This window comes from Suricata suricatta, chromosome 14 (genome assembly GCF_006229205.1).
Source record: "Suricata suricatta isolate VVHF042 chromosome 14, meerkat_22Aug2017_6uvM2_HiC, whole genome shotgun sequence".
NCBI lineage: Eukaryota > Metazoa > Chordata > Mammalia > Carnivora > Herpestidae > Suricata > Suricata suricatta.
Window position 1 is genome coordinate 71,979,355 of NC_043713.1, and position 21,460 is coordinate 72,000,814.

The 21,460-nt window shown below is 57.0% G+C and overlaps 1 protein-coding gene across 1 annotated transcript; it reads right to left on the minus strand.

Annotated features, from left to right (window-relative positions):
- Positions 1-837: 837 nt before the first annotated feature.
- Positions 838-21,245, minus strand: MVK (mevalonate kinase). Its single transcript, XM_029921881.1, has 11 exons — positions 21,164-21,245; positions 20,150-20,241; positions 19,191-19,338; positions 14,844-14,988; positions 12,961-13,116; positions 10,721-10,824; positions 10,140-10,185; positions 6,212-6,302; positions 5,707-5,823; positions 2,097-2,250; positions 838-1,073 (listed from the first exon to the last, which is right to left on the minus strand). The coding sequence occupies exons 2-11, from the start codon at positions 20,225-20,227 to the stop codon at positions 922-924; spliced, it is 1,191 nt and encodes a 396-aa protein (XP_029777741.1). The 5' UTR covers positions 20,228-20,241; positions 21,164-21,245; the 3' UTR covers positions 838-921.
- Between the last annotated feature and the right edge of the window lie 215 nt (positions 21,246-21,460).

Genomic DNA, 21,460 nt, shown 5'->3' on the forward strand with positions numbered 1-21,460 from the left:
TACAGGTTGGGGGTTTTGTTTCCGGGGCTACCAAAGTCTGAAATCGTGAGTGCTCCTGACTCCAGGGGCTTGGAAGCTTTAAGACCCCCTTCTGGAAAAGCAGGCAGAGAGTTCCAAATGACCAGGGCCATCTAGGAAAACCCCACCCTGTCCCGGAAACACACAAGTGACCCAAAGCCCTTCTTACCGTCACTCCTTAAGAGCTCCACGGGGAGAGGGGCTGGGGAAGGGGGGGACAGAGCAGGCAGGCACGGGCGGGCTGGAGACCGCACAAGACTGCAGTCTCTTTCTGGACTCGGAGTGGAGCACTGGTTTACTCAAGAGCTTTTTATTTCCCCTCTGCCAGCCCTGTGACAGGAGGGCAGAAGGCGAAGGCCACCACCTGGACACCCCCTCGAGAGCCCACAGTCTAGCTGGAGAGAAGGGCAGGCCACGCAAAGTGCTGAATGGCTCAAACAGACTGGAGGTGGGCGAGGGAGGAAGGTGGGGGCAAAGGGCCCCCTGCTTGGGGGGCGGTATTCAGGGAAGGCTTCCTGGAGGAGGTGGGAAGAGCTGGGCTCTAAGAGACAGGTGAAGTGCAGAGGCAGAGGAGAGGCAGGAGGAAGGCACACCACTTCAGGAACCGCACCTCTGAATCTGAGCATCCAACCAAATAGGCGGGGGTCTGGGAAGAAGGCAGAGGCCTCAGGCAGATGGGGGTGCGCGAGCTTCCGGGAGGATGAGGGAGGCCCCTCGCGGCCCCAGCGCCTGGGCAGCTCCAGGGAACGCAGGGCGCAGACCGTGTCTTGTGGGCGGCGTGGCCCACTGCGGGTGGCGGGTCGCGCCACTGGGACGGGCCGGTGGCCAGCAGAGGCCAGCTCCGGCACCCAGAAGGATCCAGGACAGGGCCTCTCGGTAGGGCCACAGCGGCACAGACTCCTCTCAGAGGCCGTCCAGGGCCCGGCGCATGGAGGCATCCAGGGAGGCAGGCGCGTGGACGGAGACGCCGGGGGCACTGATGCTGGTCTCCCAGCAGTCAAAGCCGCAGCTGTGCAGAGCCTGCTTCACGGCCTCGATCTCCGGCTGCTCCAGATCTGGGGGGACGGAAGGCAGCAGGTCACCCTACCAGCGTCCACTCCCCTGGACAAGGTCTTCCTGTTGCGATGTCGAGCCTCGTACCCTCTTGGGGGAGGGGGCCGGGGTGGATATGGAGCAACAGTTAAAATCACGGGCCCCCGAGGCACATGGACCCGACCCCGGTGCATACCAACCACGGGGCCTCAGACAAGTGACTTCCGCTCTCTGAGCCTCAGTCTCCTCACGTGGGAATGGGGGGGCCAGCAGTGATACCTACTCCTCAAAGGTCACGAGAGGCAAGGCCTGGTACACTGCCTGGCACGCCGTACACGCCCCAGAAGTGTTGTCCCTCATCACGGTCACTGACCCTGAACCAGGCGCCAACAGTCCAAATCGGCTATAGGCCGCGGTGACTCCCTGAGGTCCGGGAGCACCTCGAGAGTGAGGGGAGCAGCAGGGGCCACTGCGGGCTGACTACAGAACAACGGGGAACAGGAACAGCGGAAGGAAACCAGGGAGGAGAAGGCAAAGGAGGGGAGAGAAAGACCGGAAGGAGGGGCAAAGGGAAGGCGGCAGAGGCGGGAGCAAGGAGCGGGGTGTGCGGACTGAGCACCGCCGGCAGCGCCTCGCAGGCCCTGGCTCTTTCCCCGAACACTGGGGGGAAAGAAAGCCCTTTGTTTTGTAGCAAGGTCGGTCCCCATCTTGGCCACGTCAGGAGACGACAGTGGGTGACAACAATGTCCTCAAGCCTGCAGGGGACCTGGCAGGTGAGGAGGTGGTAGGGACAGCTGCCCGAATAGGAGCCCCTCCCCCAGGCCTGCGCCAGGCTTTCCAAATGCACTGTTCTCCTTGCCTCTCGAAAACAATCTTATAAACTAGACACCGGCGTCCTTGTTGTGCCAATGCAGCAACAAAGGCCCAGAGAGGTATATTCACTTGGCTGAGGCCACACAGCCGAGGTGAGGCTGTTTTCCAGCATCTTCCTCCTCCCAAGGGAATTGCCCAGGCTGCCAACCCTGGCCACCACCGCCCCCCGGTACCTGGCCTGAGGAGCGTAATGCCACAGCCGCCGCCGCCCGCGCCGGTGAGTTTGCTGTGCAGCCCGTGGGCCATGGTCACCTGGCACAGCTGGTCCAGCAAGGCGTGGCCCACACCGAGGGCGTTCAGCTGGTGCTGGTTCATGTCAATGAGCTCCTGGGGGAGAAGGGTCACTCTGTTCCCACTCGCCTGCCGGAAGCCCAGGTCCTGTGCCCGCCCCACCCATGTGACAGCCTCTGGTTTGGGAGCTCCAGCATCGTGTCCCTCCGCTGGTAAAAAGAACCTCTCCTTCCTGCAGGACTTCCCATGGGGCTGGGATGGAACAAGCGTCCCAGGCCTGGCCATGGTGACCGCTTGGGGGTGGGCCTGTAACCCACAGCCCTCCCAGGGTTTTCTCCACCTCTGCCTTCGAGCTGCTAACACTGGTTGACCTCAGAAGTGAGCCGCCAGTTATCTCTGCCCTATACAAGGCCAGAGTGTATGGAAGGTGCAGAGATTTGAGACTAGGTTGTTTTGGCCCCTGGATCCAGCTATGCCTGAAGCTCTTCCTGCTAATCGTCCCAGTTACAAGTCAATAAATTCCTTTCCTGCTAAAGCCTCGTGGAGACGGATTTCTATCATCTGCAGAAGCCTGAAGTGACACTCCATCCCACAGCTGCCTAGGGTACCAATTTTCAGGGTAAGAGCTGGTTTGTTATTCAAACAAGGTCCTAAGTGGGGGAAAGAGCTGTTTTTCTGGTTTCTGTGATTTGCATAAAATTCCTGCTCTTCTGAGGCTCCAACGATGCAGGTTGATGAGATAAGAAAACTGACAGCACGGCCCAGGCACCTGTTTACAGCTCACCTGCGCCATCAGTGTCTGCCAAATACCTTCCACACGTGCCATGCACCGTGCTAGATGTGGGGCTCTAAACATCAGCACTTGGCTCTGGTTCCTGCCACGGGCAACTCAGGAATGTGGGATCTGGCAGAGCGCCTGGGTGGCTCTGTCTGTTAGGCGCCTGACTTCGGTTCAGGTCATGATCTCATGGTTCGTGAGATCAAGCCCCGCGTCGGGCTCTGTGCTGACAGCTAGCTCAGAGCCTGGAGCCTGCTTCAGATTCTGTGTCTCCTTCTCTCTCTGACCCTCCCCCGCTCGTGCTGTCTCTCTCTGTCTCAAAAATAAATAAAACATTCAAAAAAAAATTTTTTTAGAAGAATGTGGGATCTTGGAGTGCCTGGGTGGCTCAGTCTGTTAAATCTCTGGCTCTTGATTTGGGTTCAGGTCACGATCTCATGGTTTGTGGGATCAAGCCCTGCATCAGGCTCCATGCTGACAGTGCCTGCTTGGGACTCTTTCTCTCTCTGCCCCTCCTCCTGCACATGCATTCTCTCTCTCTCAAAATAAATGAACATCAAAAAAAGAAGCGTGGGATGTGGAATCTGCAATCAAGCGGGGGAGGGGGGTGCGGGGGGTGCTGGGTTTCAGCCCCAGCCCTGCTACTTCTAGGTTCCTGGGCAAGGCCTTTCACCCCGTGCCTCAGTTCTCCCCCTTGTAAAACTGGCATCGTAAGAGGCTCTGCCTCACTGCACTGAGAACAGAATCAGAGTTTTTACATGACACCGGGCCCGTGATAAGGGATCCACCAAGTTCAGCTGCTATCGGTACTTTCATGGATGCATCACTGTTATCCCCATGTTACAAAGCGGGGCGGAGTGGGGGCGGGCGCTAAGGCTCAGAGAGGAAAGTGACTTGCCTAAGGTCACTGGGCTGGGAAGGTACTGAGCCAGCAGTGGAAGCCTGCCTCCCAGGGCGCCCTGGGCATCCTGCCGCCGCCTACTTGCTGCGGCGCGGGGGGCTTGACAGTGCGGCTGTGCCCTGGGGAATGGGGAGCGCGTGGGCCGCCAGGGCTGCCAATCGTGGAGCTGTCAGCTGGGCCCACCTGGCTCCCCTGCCGGGGGTCGTGGGGTGCGGTCGGGCGGGCCCTCCCCTGCAGCCCGCCTCACACACCCCTCACACACCCCGGTGCTTCTGACAAACGAGCAGACAGGCGTGATGGCCCCGGGGGCCTCTCCCCCGGCCCGGGGCTGGATGCGCACGAGAACTTGTGGGGGCCGCTCTCTGCGCCTGAGCGCCAGGTGTCACGTTGCCGAGGCAGGTTTCAGGCACCTGTCACATTCTGATCCAAAATCTGTCAAGGATCGGATGACAGGCTGTGACACGGGAGAACAGCTCGCTGGTTTGAGCACAAAGCTGTCCAGGAGGCGAGCTGCACATTTCAGCCGGCTGCCAGAGCCAAAAATACACACAATGTATAATCAATGTGCTGTTTCGTGGCATTCTCTGGGGGCTCAACAGGGTATAGTTTAGGCAGTACTCTATCATTCTTAATTTCCTGCTCAGGAGGACTGTGTTCCCTCCTTTCTACGTGAAAGGAGTTGACGCCAGCGAGGCAAAGGCTGGGGGACTGAAGGCAGACAGCCAAGGAAGTGGGAGCAAAAGCACAGAAACGAGAGAGGGTCGCTGCCCCCGGCCCGCGGTGGGTGCTCGTTAAAGATCTGCCGGCTAAAGAAATAAACCCGTAAGTCAGTTTAATACCTGGCATGGCCCACTCATGAATGGGCGAACCTTGTAGATAGTGGCTCTCGAGGCCTCAGTATTTATACCTGTAAAATGGGGGCAAGCTACCCACTTTGCAGCTTGGTTATAGAGATCAAGTGAGAAATCACTTGCATCACATCGGTCTAGTCGATGCTTCCATTCACTATAGGAGCTGCAGATTCGAATGCGTCCAGCAGGATAGAGAGGCACCAGGCAGATCGCAGCAGCTGTGGGTGGCACTCTGGGAAAGGTGGGGACTGTGGAGAAATGGGGCCCGCAGGGCCTCCCCAGGGACCCCCTCTGCACCTCTGGCTGACTGTTGCTGCCCAGCCTCACCACCTGGGCCTGCTGGATCCTCTCATTCTTCAGGGGAAGCCAGGTGGCTCTTTAAGGTCGACCCACGCTTGCTGGGCCACGCGGACCATGCCTGAGGATGACCCTGGGCCCTCTGGCTTACGGAGCTGGTGGCTCATCAGGCATCGTGACTGCCCATCACCTACCAGGCCTCGCTGCACTCTTCAGACACCCCAGGGAGCTCAGCAGGGGTGAAGCTGGGATTCAGGCCCGGATCTGATCAAGCCCAGGGCATGGGGCCTCAGCCTCTACACTGGAATTAGGCAAAGGGTAGCGGCTCAGGAAACAGGGAAGAAAGAACCGCATCAGAAATCACGAGAAGCAAAGCATGCCGGAGATAGGCAATTACCAAAGGAAACGAGAGCAGAACGGGAAAGGGCAGGGCGCGCAGGAAACGGCCGCTGGACCTCTGGAGGAGGGGCCCAGCGATAACCCGCCGCTCCTTACAGGTGTGACCCCAAACCTGGCCCACTGCACTTAGCACACACCGGGCACTGCCCTCTGCACTTTCCATGTACTCTTGTCTGTGGCTCTGAGTCACCTGGGGAAAGGCTGAAGAAGGCATGCAGACCCCAGGCGAGGCCCAGCCTCTAGGTTTCACCGTAAGCGCACAGGGAGAGACCCTGCCTCAGGCAGCGGTGTGGGTGACAGCCTGGACCCTGCAGATGGGCTCTTACTTCCAGCGCCAGGTAGTGCTCCGGGGTGGGGGCCACTGCCATCTCCCCCAGCGTCCGCTCGCACTCCAGGGAGATAGCGTCGATGGAGGACAGCATGGGCGCCACGATCTCTGGGAACTGGAGGGACAGCAAGCAAGGGCCTGTGAGGCCTAGGGGCGGGCAGGCGCGAGACAGCGCCCGGCCACGGGAGGAGGGGCTGTCCCCACGGCCCGCTCGCACCGTCTGAGGGAACCCCCTCTCCTTCCCGCGGGGTATCTGCCTTGCCCGGGCCCCCTGACGGAAGTGGGGGGATTCTGGCCAAGCCAGCATGTCTGGCCCTCCCTGTCCTGCCTCCTGGCCGGGATGGACACACAGCACCTCCTTGTCTGCCAAAATCATCTCCTCTGCTCCCCGTCGCCCATCCCGCCCCACCGCTAACCCATGGGGCAGAGGGAAAGCTGGCTGAGCCCCCAGCCTTGGGCTGTCGGGGCCCTGCCAGAAACCCGCCCACGTGAGCACGAGGCACCTTAAGCAGCCTGTTCCTGACGCCGGCCACCAGAGCCTTGGTGCTGCGGGGGACTTTGGTGTTGGTCAGCAGGATCTTCAGAGCCGGCAGCCTGCGGGGTGAAGAGGGTCCATGGTGAGCTTGGGATGGAGGAGCTGCATCAGGGCGGGGCATTCCCAGACGCCATCCTGCCCTGACACAGAGGAGGAAGCAGAGGCCCAGGGAGGGGACCTCAGTGGGCTGGCGGGGGAGAGCAAGGGGAGCGGAGGTTGGTGGGAGGGGACGTTCTGCATCTCTGCTCCAGCCCCTGGGCAGACAGGACACTCTCCCTTGGCTCATCACTTACCCACCTGACTTCAACTGGGCACTCACCATGTGCTGGGCACACGTGAGGGGGCGGGGCTTCACCCAGACCTGCCTGAGCTCGCCAGGCTCACAGAGCTAGAGTTCAAAGGCACTACGGCCAACGGTACGGGGTGCGGGGGTGGAGGTCCGTCCTAAGGGCCACCACTGGCTGCCGGCGTGGAAGAGATTTAGGCAGAAAAGCACCAGGACCTGGGACGGATCACACAGGGAGGGGATATGCCCAGGCGAGCGGAGGGGTGCAGGACAGGAGGGCAGGCTTGGGCGGCAGGGAGGTTCCCCACAGGCTGAGCCCATCCCTGCCTTGCTTTGATGGCTCCCAGACCAGCTGCCATGGCCTGAGGCCGGATATGGTCAGAGTGAGTCAGGGGCCCTTCCTGGCAGCCCCAGGTGAGAGAACAGAGGCCCCAGGGCAGCCACAGCGAGCACAGAGCTCACCCTCTGAGCTCTATGCCACCTCCTAGAGTCACAGTCACAACCGTCCTATGGCTAGCTCTCCTTGGGGACTCAAGGCCCCCTATCTTGTCATCCCACGCTGCCTTCCAGAGCGCTGTAGGCCGGGGACCGAGGATGAAGCATTTGGATGAGCTCTGGCCCAAGACAGCTGGAGACACGCAGACCCCTGGCACCTTTATTCGTTTTTCTTTTCACAACTCGAGACTGTAAAATCCAATAGGGCTGGAAAAGGCGGCCAGAAACCTGCCTGATCTCACCGCCCATAAGCCCATGAAATTAATATCGATTCCCAGCCTTGGAGGCGGCTCTTTTTTTTTTTCTCCTTCAACTTTACAAAAGATGAACATTCTATTTGGCTTTTCTTTTCCCCTTAAAGACAAGCCGTTTCTCAAAAGGCCAGCAGTGTTCTGGGAGGCCGCATCCTGATCCGCTTCACAAACAATGCGTTTTTTTTTTAATGGAGAAGCACCATGCGTGATTTGGAGGGGAAAGGGTTCCTTGTGAAGCCACTGGCGGGATTAATGTGGCGTCTGGCCTCCCGGCTTCTGGGAGATCAGCCATCTGGTCGCCGTGGCGCCCCACAGCCAGCAGTGAAGGTTGGTCTGCTCTGTGTTCCCGTCCGTCGGGGCGGGAGGGTGAATGCTTCGTCTTCATCTTCCATAGATAAGTCCTCTGCAAACAGGCCTGCTCCTAGCCCTGCCGGCTCCATGAAACCCCAGGCTCCTGGGGCATCTAGAGACCACCCGGGCTGTGCCCCAGGGGTGCTTGTGCGTGCCAGGCACGGCCAAACCCTCCCTGGGTGCTTGTGCCTCTCAGCCATCCTGGCCCTGTAGCTGCAGCTCAGCACGCCAGGCACATTCCTGCCTCAGGGCCTTTGCACTTGCGTTTCCTCTGCCAGGGACGCACCCCCGTCCTCGACAGCTCTGGGACTCACTCTTGTGTTCCATTCAGGTCTCTGCTCAGATGTCTTTCATCAGGGGCCTCCCCATCATCCCATCCAACCACCTGACATGCTGTCACGGAGCCATTTGTTTGTTGGTTGTCTCTTCCCAGTGAAGTGTGAGTTCCGCGAAAACGGAACTTGTTTGCCACTGAGGCCCTGGCCCCCAGCATGGCAGTTGCTCGATAATATCTGTGGCATTAAATTTGACGTCAGCAAAGAGCAACACACCCAGGTGCTGTTCTGATTTCCTGCTCAGGATCCTCGTTACATAAATGAGGCGGCGGAGCTGGGCCCACTGCCGCCGAGCCTCTGTCCACCGCACCACCCCCAGCTGGCCACCGGATACGCCCGGGGGGCCCTCCTCCGGCCTCCTCACGCACCCCTCCTTGCCCTCCAGGAGAATGTACGGGAGCCCGCACCACCTCGGGTTAGCTGGTTTCCTCCCCCCGGGGCCCAGCTCAGTGCTTAGGATACAACTAACTCTCGGGAGACGCCGAATGAGACGCCACTGACCCTGTGATGCCCAAATCTGTCACCGGACTCATGCCACCCCTCGCTGTCATCCACGGCAGCTTCAGAACTCTCCGGCTACCTTCGTGCTGAGGGCTGCCGTGGTGACTGCCTCCATCGAGGGGCTGTGAGCCCTGTGGGCAGGACTGTGTGCCCTGTGTCAGAGTCCCAAGCTGACTCCTGAAGTCGATGCAGGGGGGTTGGTCTTTGTGGCAGAGCTGGGCCTCCCGGGGCCCACGCTCCACTGTCCGAGGGCACAGTGCCCAGAGAAGCCGGCTCTGCTCACCTGGAAGGCCCCACTTCTTCCTCTGTGCAGAGCGGAGGCTGCCCCCCACCGCGGATTCTGCCCTCTAGGGGACTCTGGCAATATCTGCAGACACGTTCGGTTGTCACAACTAGGAGACGAGGTTGGTGCTACTGGCTCTCGTAGGGAAAGCTCAGGGGTGCTGCTACAGGTCCCAAACATGCTGCACAGGGTGGCGCCCGCACTATAAACCATTCAGTCCACTGTGTCATTGGTGCCAAGGCTGAGAAACCCCAATGTAGAGCCTCAGGAAGGCAGGTTGGCCCCTGGAAGCCAAGCAGAGCTGGGCAGAAAGTTCCCAGAGGTGCGGGCGGAAGCAAGAAGGTGGCACCATGTCACACCGGGTCAAGGAGCCCCTCGAAGTGTGGCCCAGCTGGTGAGGGCAGCGGGCCCGGACTTACTGCCCATGCGCCCCGAGGACCATCCTCATCAGCCTCATCACCATGGAGAGGCCCGCCTCGGTGGCAAAGTGCCCTGGGACAGACACCAGCACCGGACCCGATCGAGGGCTCGAGGAACTGCCACCGGGTGGCCCTGGGCATCCCTGCCCACACGGGACATTTCCACGGAGGATGCTCTATTTTATCATGCATGTTGGCAGTTCTGACTGCTCCCGAGGGAGGGGGTAAAGGAGCCCGGGAAACAGGGCACAAATGTCACCCCGGCTCGAAGCCTCTCACAAGCTTGAGCCTTGGCTCTGCCAAGTGTCCGACTGCAGAAGCTGTGCTCACGTTCACTGGCGGAAGCCTTGTGCGCATGTCTGCTGGCCTTCCCCAACCCCCCCCCCCCCCACCCTGCCACCAAAATTGTGTCCCGGACTCATTTTTACATCCCTAGACCCTGATACAGTGTCCTCGGGAACACAGGAAGATATCAATTCTCATCTGCTAAGTGAATACGCAACCAAATGAATGGAATGAATGAGGAGCCAGGGGTCTGGGGGAACAGCCGCTCTCTGGAAGGTGAATGGCGCGGCCACGCATGACTTCTCCCTCTAATCTCTTGGCAATTTAAGAGCTGTGGCATAGAAGGGAAGAAGCGGGTGTCCTCATGGCCCACGGCCTGGGAGGGCCTCACAGGGGAGGGGAAAGAAAGCCAGGGTGCCCGGGGGGGCTCCGTCAGTGTCTGACTTGGGTTCAGGTCATGATCTCACAGTTGATGAGTTCGGGCCCCGCGCTGGGCTGTCTGCTGTCAGCACAGAGCCCGCTTTGGATCCTCGGTCCCTCCCCCATTTTCGCTCTCTCTGCCCCTCCCCCCCACTCAAAAACAAACATTAAAAAAAAAAAAAGCCCAGGGATGCTGTGCCACCACAGAACCCTAACTGGATACGGAGACGCAGCCTTGCCAGGGTGGCTGCTTCACCCTCGAATTACCTCTTTAGGGGTGAAATCTTTCCTTGCTGGTACCGGAGTGCTCCTCCTAAAGAGAAAAAGCAGCCGGTCAGGGCTGAGGGCGAAGCTGCGTGTGGCTGCCCCCTGGGAGAGAGGCCAAGCTTGAGTCGGGGAAGATTCTGCCCCGTCCAGGGAGCAGGCCTCACCCGTTAACCACTCATGCAGGCTTCGGTTACAAGAGGTCTGGGAGGGCACAGAGGCACCCCACACCCCGCCAGGGAGCTTGCCCTCCCTCCAGGCCGCCCGGCCACGTGGTGAAGGTGGGCGGGGTCCGGTGAGCCAGGGTCCTCACCAGAGGGAAGCCCAGCTTGCGGGACTGCCGAACGCTGTAGCAGCGACCTCGGGGGACCGCACGGAAACTGTAGCCCCCCAGGCCCTGCCCCAACCCCCCTGGGGCCCCGGAGGTCTGGGCTCTGAGGCAGGACCCTAGAATTCCTCCCAGCCCTCACCCCCAAGCAGGAAAATAGCATTTTCCTCAGAATCCACTCATTGCCTGAGGATCTGCAATGGCTGCGGGGGTTTATAAAACAGCGCCAAGGAGACTAGCCCGCGGCGGCACCTACCCCAAGTGCTGACAGCGTTGTCTACTCCGGAGGGGTCCCCATGAATCATTCTTTCCCCCTGGAAGGCCCACTTGTTAATTAATTCCAAGGCCTCCGCGCTCCACCTGCAGAAGATGCAAGTCTGTCTGTGCCTCGGTGGAGAGGTTCGGCCGAGGGCGGCGGCGGGCAGGGTCCGCGGGCGAGGCTTGGTGGAGACCACACAGGTCAAAGGGCCTCAGAAACGGAAGAGCCTAGAACCTCTCCAGCCACAGGGCATCCTTCCCTTCCCTCTGAAACCCTTCCCCCACCCCAAACCCACCCGAACTGTGGAAGGAGCCAAGGCTTTGGGTGCACGCGGTCCTACCAGCTGGGTGACTGGGTCCCTTGCCTAACCTGTCCGAGCCCCACTGTCCCCATCTGTAGAATGGTCGCGCTCCTCAAAGGTTAGTTATAGGCATATTGAATGCCGGCGAGGCGGACAGTAGCTATCACCATAACAGACCCCTACGTAAGCACCTGCCCTTGAACCTGGCCGGCCATGAGGAAGAGGGAGCACAGGTGTGACTTATCCCAAAGCCCAAGTGTTAGGAATGAGGATTCCAGGTGCCCCAGACACCCTCCGTGGGTCAGGTCTGCACTGACCATCTCTGGATCTTTCCTAAGCACACGGCCAGGCAGCCTGCCCTGGGAGGGGTGTGGGATCATTCGCAGTTTGAGTGAACAGACCCCGAACTTATGAGTATGGAGCAAGGATAAAGGGTCAGCGCCTCCTCTGCCCCGTCTTGCAGGTTTTGTTTCCTATCTGTGGGCCCCCCGCCCCATGAAACAGGGGGCTCCACGGCAGAGCTGTGGAGTAGGCAAGGGGCCACCCTGTCGCTGACTCTCTGGGCATGCCCTCCAACCCTGCTTTCTCATCTGTACAATGGGGGTAATTGTGTCTATGTCACCAAGGAGATAAGAATACACAAGGCCTTTGTAAAATGCTCAGGGAATTGTACACAGTCCTAATCACGGCTCCTGGATTCACTCCACACCTGGTCCAACGCCTGTTTGCTGTGGGGCCCTGGGTAAGGCCATCACCCCCTCCCTAGGAGCCTCCTCCCTTACTGGCCCAATGAGGATGTGATGGCCCCGCCACTCACACGGTGTTGTGAGGCTCCCCAGGGGCCAAGCACCATGCCGAAGCCTTTCTCAAATGGCCATCTTCTGTAATTCCCACAAAAACCCTATGGGGATGGTAGATTACTAGCCCCTCTCCTACGGAAGGGGAAACTGAGGCACAGGCGGATCACACAGATCCCCAGGCTGTCCCCACTGCATCAGAACCACATCGGTGGACTCAACGACCGAGCTTTATGGCACCAACAGGACGCACTCGTTTGTCTGATATTTACTGAGCACCCAGCATGTGCCTGTCACTAAGCTCACAGCAGGGAGCAAACGAGACACGGCCCCTGGCTGCCTGAGGCTTGGTGTCTCCTGGAGAGTGGGCGCCAACCAGCAATATTTAACTACAAGCCCCAGGAGGCGCGGTGCAGGCTGGGGTGCACCCCGTCTGGAAAGGGGGAGGGACTCGGGAACAAGGGCGTGGTCAGCAAGGCAAGACGTGCAAGGAGAGCATTCCAGACCGGGGCTGTGCAGCACCTGCAGCTGGACAAGAACTGGCCCTTTCCAGGAACTGAAAGGTGAGCGAGCGAGAGGGAAGAGGAGCAGCTGGACCCAGCCCAGGGCCCGGCCCTCTCTGCAGAGGTGAGTCATCATCCTGCTCTGTGCACTGTCCATCCCCCGGGGGCTCAGATTTCCAATCCAGTCTTCACAGGAGACCAGGTCTGATTCCGAGTCTGTCTGATTTGGAAACTCTGGGCAGGGCCTGGGGCCTGCTCTCACCAAAGGTTCTGGGAAGGAATGACTGGGTCTCCAGGGCTGGTGGGAGAACTGGTGTTAAGGAATCAGTGTGAGAAAGAGCACAAGCATGCGCACACACATGCACACACACGAGTCGCCCATGCCTTTTGAAAATTAATTTTTTAATTCTTTTTGCTCGTTCTGCCATCACTAGCTACGTAGCCTGGGCCTGCCATTTGGTCTCTGTGCCTCAGCTTCCCTATCTGCAAAATGGCCCCAGACACCTGTCACCTCCCAGGGAAGCGGGGAGTCCTCGGCGAGAAAGCGCACGTGGGGGTTGCGGTGCCTGGGAAGGACCGTGACCAGGAAGGACCGTGCCCAGGAAGGACTGTGACCGGGGCAAGGGCCGCACTTACCTGCTGGTAGACTTGCCGTCCCCCAGCGGGTTTGGGATCTCCTCGCACGTGGTCAGGAGGGCGGCGGCCATACACACAGAGTAGGAGGCGCTGGAGCCCAGGCCGGCCCCAGCGGGCAGCTCGGACCACACGGTGATGTCCAGGCTGGGCAGGGCCCTGAAACAGCGGGGTGCGGAGCGTGACTCTCCTGAAGGGTGGTGAGGTGCCAGCGTTGGACTAGCGGACGAGGCCAGGGCCTGACTCCAAGCCTTCGGCCAAGGTTTCTGAACTCACGGATGTTTCCAGGTCTCAAAAGCGGCCCTCCGGGATGGCAGGAAGTCGTAGTGAATCAGACAACTTGGATTATAAGTACCCTCCTGAACACAACGTTCCCTCCTGAACCACCAACCCTTTCTCTAAACTCCTTCCTGTTCCTGCACAGGTTCTTCCGTGGCCCCACTCTCTCTGTATCCCTGCCTGGGATAGCTCTGCACCTCTTTAACCCCCGGCAGACTCCTACCCATCCTGCAAAACCCTTGTCAAACGTCACTGCCGGTCACTCACAGAAGCCGTTCCTTGCTCCCCCTGACCATTCCTGCTATGCAGCCTTTCTCCACCACAGCCCTCATGCTAGCGTGCTGCGTGTTCATGGGACCCTTCTTCCTACCAGTCGGCAGTACCCAGCTGCGTGTCACACGGGCCTGCTTTCTATCACTGGCAAGTTCAGAATCACTGCACCTTATGTGTATTTCCCCCCAAGCAAGGATTGGCAAACTTCTGCAGTTTGCATTAAGGAATTTTTCCGATTTCCAAATATAAAACTATAATGCCGAATCTGCCTTTTCAAACTACGCATGCCCACCCCACTCAGGTCAGATTCTGAAATCTGCATCCCTTCCCGGAAGGGGGCATGCCCCACCCAAGTTGAAAAATCCCACAGCGGACAACAAGAATGGAGACGTTTATGAACGTGCCCTCTGCACCATGCCTGGCGCTCAGCGCCCACCGTCTGCGGTACGAGTGGAGAGCTGCCCCGAGGCTTTCCCTTTGGGTTTGAGACAAAAAATAATCATATTGGCGATCACTGTGGGCAAGTTACAGAAAGTTACAGAGCTAGGCCCATTTCATATAGAAGATTTCTAATCCTCCAATAGTTTTCTGAAGAAAATAATAACAGCTAACGTTTCTCAAGCTATGTGCCAGGCTCTGAGTCAAGCGCTTTAAATACATAAACTCATTTAAGCTCACAAGAAGCAGCCTATGAGGTAGGTACTATTACTACCCCCATTTTACAGATGAGGACTACTGAGGCCCGCTAGTAAGGGGGCTTTGAACCAACACCGTCTGACTCTCCAGTGGCCTCAGTGGTACTGCCATCCCCTGGGAGCTGGCCTCCCCGAGGGCAAATAGCCCAAATCCTATCTTAAGGGGTGAGGTGGACACAGGTGTCACTTTGCTGATGACAGAGTTTCCCTGGAGTGTGGGGGATGCACAGCAGGGGTGTGTCTGTGGACACAGCAGTGGGGAAGCCACATGGGAGATTCAGGAGTCTGGCATTGGGTTGACTGAATGGAAGAGGCCAGAGCAGGCAGTGGGGGGTTGAGAATGCAAGCCTTAGGACCCAAGGGAACGGGGCTGATTTCCCAGTTCCGCTGGTTCCTAAGCAGCTGCACAGCCCTCGGTGAGCTCCTCTCTGCGTTTCCTTCCTGTGCGAAAGGAGGGCGCCAATCTGAGTTTCTTGCGGATGCTAAACGCAGCCTACCAGGGGGCCGGCGACGGCCATGGCCGTAGTCATGGGAACACCGGACAAAAGCACAGGCACCTGAGGCAGCCGAAGCTGTGGACACCCACGCCCAGGGCCCCGGCTGGCCGAAGCAGGGCCCCTTCCCCGACCACGCACGCACCTCTGCTTCCGGCAGATGCACAGGTACAAGTACAGGAAGGCCAGCACAGCCGCGCGCTCGGGGTCGGCGCAGTCCTCGGGCAAGCCCGCCACCTCCTTCAGCCTCTCCGCCAGCTCCGCGGCGGGTGCCGAGGCGTCACCTCGCCCTGTCACAAACGAGCACACGTGGCTGGGTGAGAGCGCCTCAGGCGCTTTTACAGACAACAGGATGCAGAAAACCGAGTGGTCATGAGACTCAGAATCTGATGGATACGGAGTCACAGTCTGAGCACCAGGACCGAGATGCCAGCAGCCTGCAGGTGGACTTGGGTTTGAGTCCCGACTGTACCATTTACTGGCTTTGTGGCCTTTAGTGTGTGGCTTAATGTCTCTGGTCCTTAGTTTCCCTTCTTGGTAAGCAAGGATGATAACAGGGCCTCCCCCAAGATAAACTCAAATAAGGTACATGAGAGCCTTAGTGCAGCTCCTGGTGAACAGGAAGTGCTTAGTTAAGGGCAGTTTTGAAACACACACACACACACACACACACACACACACACACACACACACACACGGCAAACACTAGCTCGATTGCTCAGAGGTCTGGCTCTGACCTCCGCAGAACAAAACCCAGACCAAAGGCAGTGTTAAAGCATTCCCCCAACGTGCCCCTCTCCTGAAACGTAATCCGCGAGGGGCAGGGTGCCCGAAACCAGGTAACGTGAAGTGTTGGGGTTTGCTGGAGCAGCCGGACGAGGCCAGAGAGCAGGGTCTCCTCCCGCGTGTGGGGGAGGCCAGGCCCTTCCCTCTGAGCCTGAGCAGGGCTGACCAGCTAACTTTGCTGAACTGCTCCCTGAGCCACCAAATTATAAAGGGAACAGAAGAACGACCAGGTGTGCCTGCGTTAGGAAGCTTGAGGGCTGGGTGCCAACTGAAATAATTTTACGGTAAAGGCAGCCACGACAACGGACAGTGTTACTGAGGGCGCAGACATTTCAGAGCTCTGCGAAGGAAATGGGGTAACTTGTGACAGTGTTTGGAGAGCGAGGCTCCTGGGGTTCAGTTAGTTAAGTGTCCGACTTCAGCTCAGGCCATGATGTCGCAGTTTGGGGGTTCGAGCCCTGCCTGGGGCTGTGCGGACAGCTGAGCCTGGAGCCTGTCAGATTCTGTGTCTCCCTCTCTCTCTGCCCCTCCCCCACTTGCTCGTGTGTGAGTGTGTGTGTGTGTGTGTGTGTGTGTGTGTGTGTGCGCGCACACATACTCTTTCCCCCTCCCTCTCTCTTTCTCTCAAAAATAAACATTTAGGGGCACCTGGGCAGCTCAGATGGTTAAGCATCCAACTTCAGCTCAGGTCATGATCTCATGGTTCGTGAGTTCGAGTCTCGCATCGGGCTCTCTTGCTGACAGCTCAGAGCCTGAAGCCTGCTTCGGATTCTGCATCTCCTTCTCTCTCTGCTCCTCCCCTGCTCACACTCTGTGTCTCAAAAATGAATAATCATGAAATAAATAAATATTTTTAAAAATGCAAAAAGGAAAGAGTCTGGACAGTTTAGAAAGATCTGGATCTGAATCCTTTCTGCATCATCAACAAAGACATGTGGCCTGAGCCACTAGGCCCCCGACCCTCAATTTTCTCATCCATAAAATGGGGATGGATACTGCCACCTACTTCCAGGGCAGGTTGGAGAATTCTAAGAGCGCTAATGTACTTGACACATGAGTCCAGTGCCTGGCACACGTGAAGATGCCCAAAGAAACATTCACTGTGTTTGTAATGATCGGGAGGCAACCGAACAACGCTGAAAGACAAAGACAGAAGAGCCCTGCAGTCTCCTAGAAAACTCCTTTTTCTCCTCGGAGGCAGAGTTCACAGCCCTCACGGCCCGCGCTCGGCGCCCCGGCCCTCGCCCGCCTCCGATCCTGCTGGACCCTCACAGCAGCCTTCCTGGGCAACACGGCCCTGCCTGCCGAGGCTCAGGGGCGTTAAGCAACCTGCTGAGGCTCACACAGGCAGGCAGAGGGTCTGGGACATGTGCTACGGCACCTGCCTGTTTCCGTCGGTGTGACTGACACCCCAAAGCAGCAGTCAGCTCTTGAGGGACGTTTCTAGCCTGGTGCGGGGAGGCCCTGGGCACCACGGAAGGCAAATCCCAGGTTGCTCTGGGTGGCTATTTGCCGAGACCTCAAAGTAGTAGTTGTTTTCAATTGACAGTGTCCCTAGAATCTTTCTTTCTTCCTTCCTTCCTTCCTTCCTTCCTTTCCCTCCTTCCCTCTCTCCCTCTTTTCTTCCTTCCTCTTTCTTTCTTTTTTTCCCCCCAATGTTTATTTTTGGAGAAACAGAGACAGAGAGACACAAGGCACGAGCAGGGGAGGGGCAGAGACAGAGCAGGAGACACAGAATCAGAAGCAGGCTCCAGACTCCAAGCTGTCAGCACAGAGCCTGATGCGGGGCTTGAACCCACGAACCGTGAGATCATGACCTGAGTTGAAGTCGGATGCCCAATCGACTGAGCCCCCCAGGTGGGAATTTGTTTCAAAACACACTTGCCTGGTCTCCACCTACCTCTGCCCCTTTCTCAATAGGAGAGGGGGCAGGGCCAGGGATCCGTCTGTATTAACAATGAAATGGTCTCCAGGGGGTTCTCAAGGCATGAATGGCTGGTGGGGGTTCTCGCCTGTTCCTCCGCCTGTTCCTCCGTCTCCCTACAATACTTGGGAGCAGCCTGCTGTGGACTGATTGTTACAGGAGACAGGGACAGGGAAAAGACCCCTGAGGAACTCCCACCCGCCCTACTCTGGCTGAGAAACACTGTTCCCGGCAATGAGACATCGGCCCAGGGAGGAGGCAGCAGACTGAGGGCAGAAAACTCCCTCCAGCTCTGGTGCAGGCGGTGAGCCTGCTCATGGAGAACCTGGCCTGCCTGGGAGGGGACACAACATTCACAACATTATGGAAAATGGGGTCTTTCTTGATTGGCATGGAAAGAGGCCTGATACCCTGAAGGAAAAAAAAAAACAACTACCAAACCCACACATCTCTGGAAAGTTTGGATGGCCTGATCAGATTTTGGTTAAGGAATGGATATCCTGTGTCCCTTGGTCTAACTATCCACCTGCAGAATAGTCCAGAAGGATTAATACCAAAGTGCTCAAAGTTGTCGCAGGGGGTGGTGAGAGGTCAGGAATGATTGGTGATTTTTTTTTTAACTCACAGTGGTTCACTATTGACCGTTTTCTAATTTATAAGCATGTTACTTTTATTTTTAATGATTTTGGAAAGTTTCTTTACTTATCTTGGGAGAGAGAGGGAGCACGTGCAAGTGGCAGAGGGGCAGAGAAAGGGAGGGAGAGCATCAAGCGCTGTTAGCGCGATCCTACGAATCGTGAGATCATGACCTGAGCTGAAATCAAGAGTTGGCCCCTCTCACCTGACTGAGCCATTCAGGTGCCCCATTCTTGTTAATGATTTTTAAAGAAATGTGTATTTTTGGGGGGGGGTCTGGGTGGCTCAGTTGGTTAAGCGGCCAGCCAGCTTTGCATAGGTCATGATCCCATAGTTTGTGGGTTCAAGCCCTGTGTCGGGCTCTGCGCTGACAGCTGGGAGCCTGGAGCCTGCTTCAGATTCTGTGTCTCCTTCTCTCTCTGTCCCTCCCCTACTCATGCTCTTTCTCTGTCAAAAATAAATAAAAGTTAAAAAAAACTTGTTTTTAATGTTTGTTTTCGAGAAAGAGAGAGACAGAGACAAAGCAGGGGAGGGGCAGAGAGAGAGAGAGGGTGACACAGGATCCAAAGCAGGCTCCAGGCTCTGAGCTGTCAGTGCAGAGCCCTACGCGGGGTTCAAACTCAGGAACTGCATGATCAAGACCTGACTTGAAGTCAGCGCTTAACCCAGGGAGCCACCCAGGTGCCCCTGGTGATTTTCAATTACACAAAACACCCCTACCTTCTCTTCGTCAAAACCATCTTACAGAAGGAAGGCTCCCTTTGTCCACTCAGACCTTAGGACCCTGGCAGCGGTATAGAACCATCGCTGGAAGTCTAAGTTCCGAGTCTTTCCCCTCTGCACTCACATGCCTGCTGATACCTCGTCCGGGTCGTTCCTCAGATACATACTGTTTGCCCTTTTTGTGTTTTCTCCCAACAATAGGCCTTGACGGTCAGTCCACCACAGCCCACATACATGTTAATGCAACATTTTACACTCTTGAATTAAAAAAAATACATAAGCGAAGCTTACTTTATGGCTCAAGAGACAAAACACCCCCGGAGTGGCCGGTCTCCGGGCCCCTCGGGGACGGCTGGAGTAACGACCCGGCTGCGTGTTTCCCGTCTGTTGAGGGGACAGGTGCTCTTCCCTCGCTGCACTTACCCAGAAAGCTCGTGTCCTGCAGCTGAAGCCTGGCCACATCCCAGGCCCGCTTGATGCCAATGTTTGGTAAGTTGAGGCACACTTGTCCGTTGCTGTGAGGCTGAAGCCGGAGAAATGTTCTCAAGTTCAAGGCCACAGCCAGTGCTACCTGTAGGATAAAGGGCAAAGGCAATGAGCCTGAGCATGGGTGGCAGAGTGTGGCTCCAGTCTTAAAAATAGGGGTCAGTGTCAATGTGTGAGGAGAGAGAGCAAATACGGGCACACAGGGCACGCCTACTCATGCCCTTGGGACACACTGCCCATCAACCTTGGCATGCTCGCCCACTAAGTGGCCCAGCTGCTACCAATCAATTAGGAATTAGTATCAACTTATGTTTGTCTTCCCCATGCATCACTTCAGAGGTCCTCAACACCAAGAAACGGCTTCCCCATCTTCACCATGTTATCAAAGACAAACGGAAGTTAAGAACACGGTTCAGACAGACTGAGGTTCACTCCCAGTTCTACCAAGATGTAGGGGACCTTGGTCAAGCTACCAGTATCCTCTCTCCTAAGCCTCAGCTTCCACATCTGCAAAATAGGATAGTAAAAGTTTAACCTCAGAGGGCGTTCCTAAGACTTAAATAAGATAATGCATGTTTCAGACTCATCTGCTGGATCCTACTCATCTTCCCCATTTTTGAATGTTGGGGTGCCCCAGGGCTCTCCACCGAAGCCCACTTTCCAGGTTGCCTCATTCCACCTGCACAGCTTGACCTTTCAGCTTTGTGCTATCCTACTGAGTGAGGCCAGAGGAGCCCTTGAGTGGGTATAAGCCCTGTCTTTTCCCTGCCTCGCTGGGGAGAAACTGACCTCCTCTCTGATATACTGCCAGGCTATGCCTCAAGGCTTCCTTTCGGCTTAAGATTAGGGTCACGGAGAAGAGGGGCCCAATTCTCAAAGTCTCTGGGGGCCTTTACCTTGCCGTGGACCACAGCATGCTCTCCGTGAAGGATGACTTTCCCTGGAGCAGACACCAGCAGGACTTCTGACAACATAGCTCCTGGGAATCCTGAGAGAAAAAGCCAGAGAGCCGATGAGACGTCCCCAGATCTCAGAGATATGAGAGCAGTACCCAGTTCAAACTCATCATTCTAACAAAAAAAAAAACAGCTACCACTCAGCACTTCCTATGGGCCCCAAAGACTGCACAGTCCACTAGACACATCAGAAAGCCCTGGGTTCAAATCCCAGCTCTTCCACTCTCCAGTGAGGTCACCGTCTCTCATTCACTCAAACGGCTAAGAACCTTGGTTCCCTCATAGGTGATATAAAGACAAGAACTGTACTTGCCTCAATAGGATTTGGAAAGTTTAAGTTAAATAATGCAAGAGGACCACTTGGGAGAGGCCGGCACATTATAATCATTCAGTTACTGGTAGTTACTTTCTACTGGAGCTGCTTTCGGTTCCAGCTTTTATTGTTACTACTATTGACGGTAGAAAGTTAAACGAAATAATGGAGCATGAAGGAAGGTTTTCTTTAACTTTAGGCTGTTTCCAGTGCGTCACAATTATAAATTACAGACTTCAGAAAACAAATGCCAAGCCCCTCCCTGCACACTTAAGCGAGGATCTCTACAATACAGAGTCCTAGAAAGTGAGTTGCTGGGTCTACCGATGGGCACATTAAATAATGCAAAATATCCTCCATTCAAGGCCTCGTGTGCATTACTGCCATAGGATAAGACGTGAGCCGCATTATGAGCTAAGTGCTGTGGTGATCCCCGTTTCTTAGCGCGGGGAAAGTGAGGCTCGGAACCGGGGAGACCTACTGCTTGACCAAAGCTCCAAATCCCTTTAGATTCGAGCTCACCGACCGCTCGGGACTGATTCTCAGAGGCGGGGAGACCAAGCCAGAGAAGGCGGGAGCTCGGCTCCAGGTCTCAGCCTCAAACCTCGCGCCTCCCGACCCCAGGAGCCCAATTGCCTCACCTGCCTCCACCAGCCGGGTGAGCGAAAGCAAGAACTGCTCGGCGACCAAGTCCTCCCGGGCGCCACGCCTACAAGGGCTCGCCCTTCCTCTCAGCCAATCAGAACACACGAAGTGGGCGTTCCTTTACTAATTGGCTTGAACGTTGGCCAATAGGTGTTGCAACCTAGCTGTCCCGCCCCCTCACCCCCTCCGTGAACCAATGGGAAGGCAAGGTCCTAGGAGTGCCCCGCCCTGGGTAGAGAGCCAAGGACCAATGGCAAATGGTAGCTGAACAGTGGTGCGGCCGGAGGTAGGTG

What these genes read in the sequence shown, in the direction of transcription:
- MVK (XM_029921881.1), bottom strand. Translation starts at nt 20,227, where the DNA reads ATGTTGTCAGAAGTCCTGCTGGTGTCTGCTCCAGGGAAAGTCATCCTT. An exon ending in GACGGCAAGTCTACCAGCAG is followed by an intron (nt 10,825 to 12,960) that starts GTAAGTGCGGCC and finishes CATCTTCTGCAG; the next exon opens with GTGGAGCGCGGAGGCCTTGG. An exon ending in AGCACTACCTGGCGCTGGAA is followed by an intron (nt 2,251 to 5,706) that starts GTAAGAGCCCAT and finishes CTTCTCCCCCAG; the next exon opens with GAGCTCATTGACATGAACCA.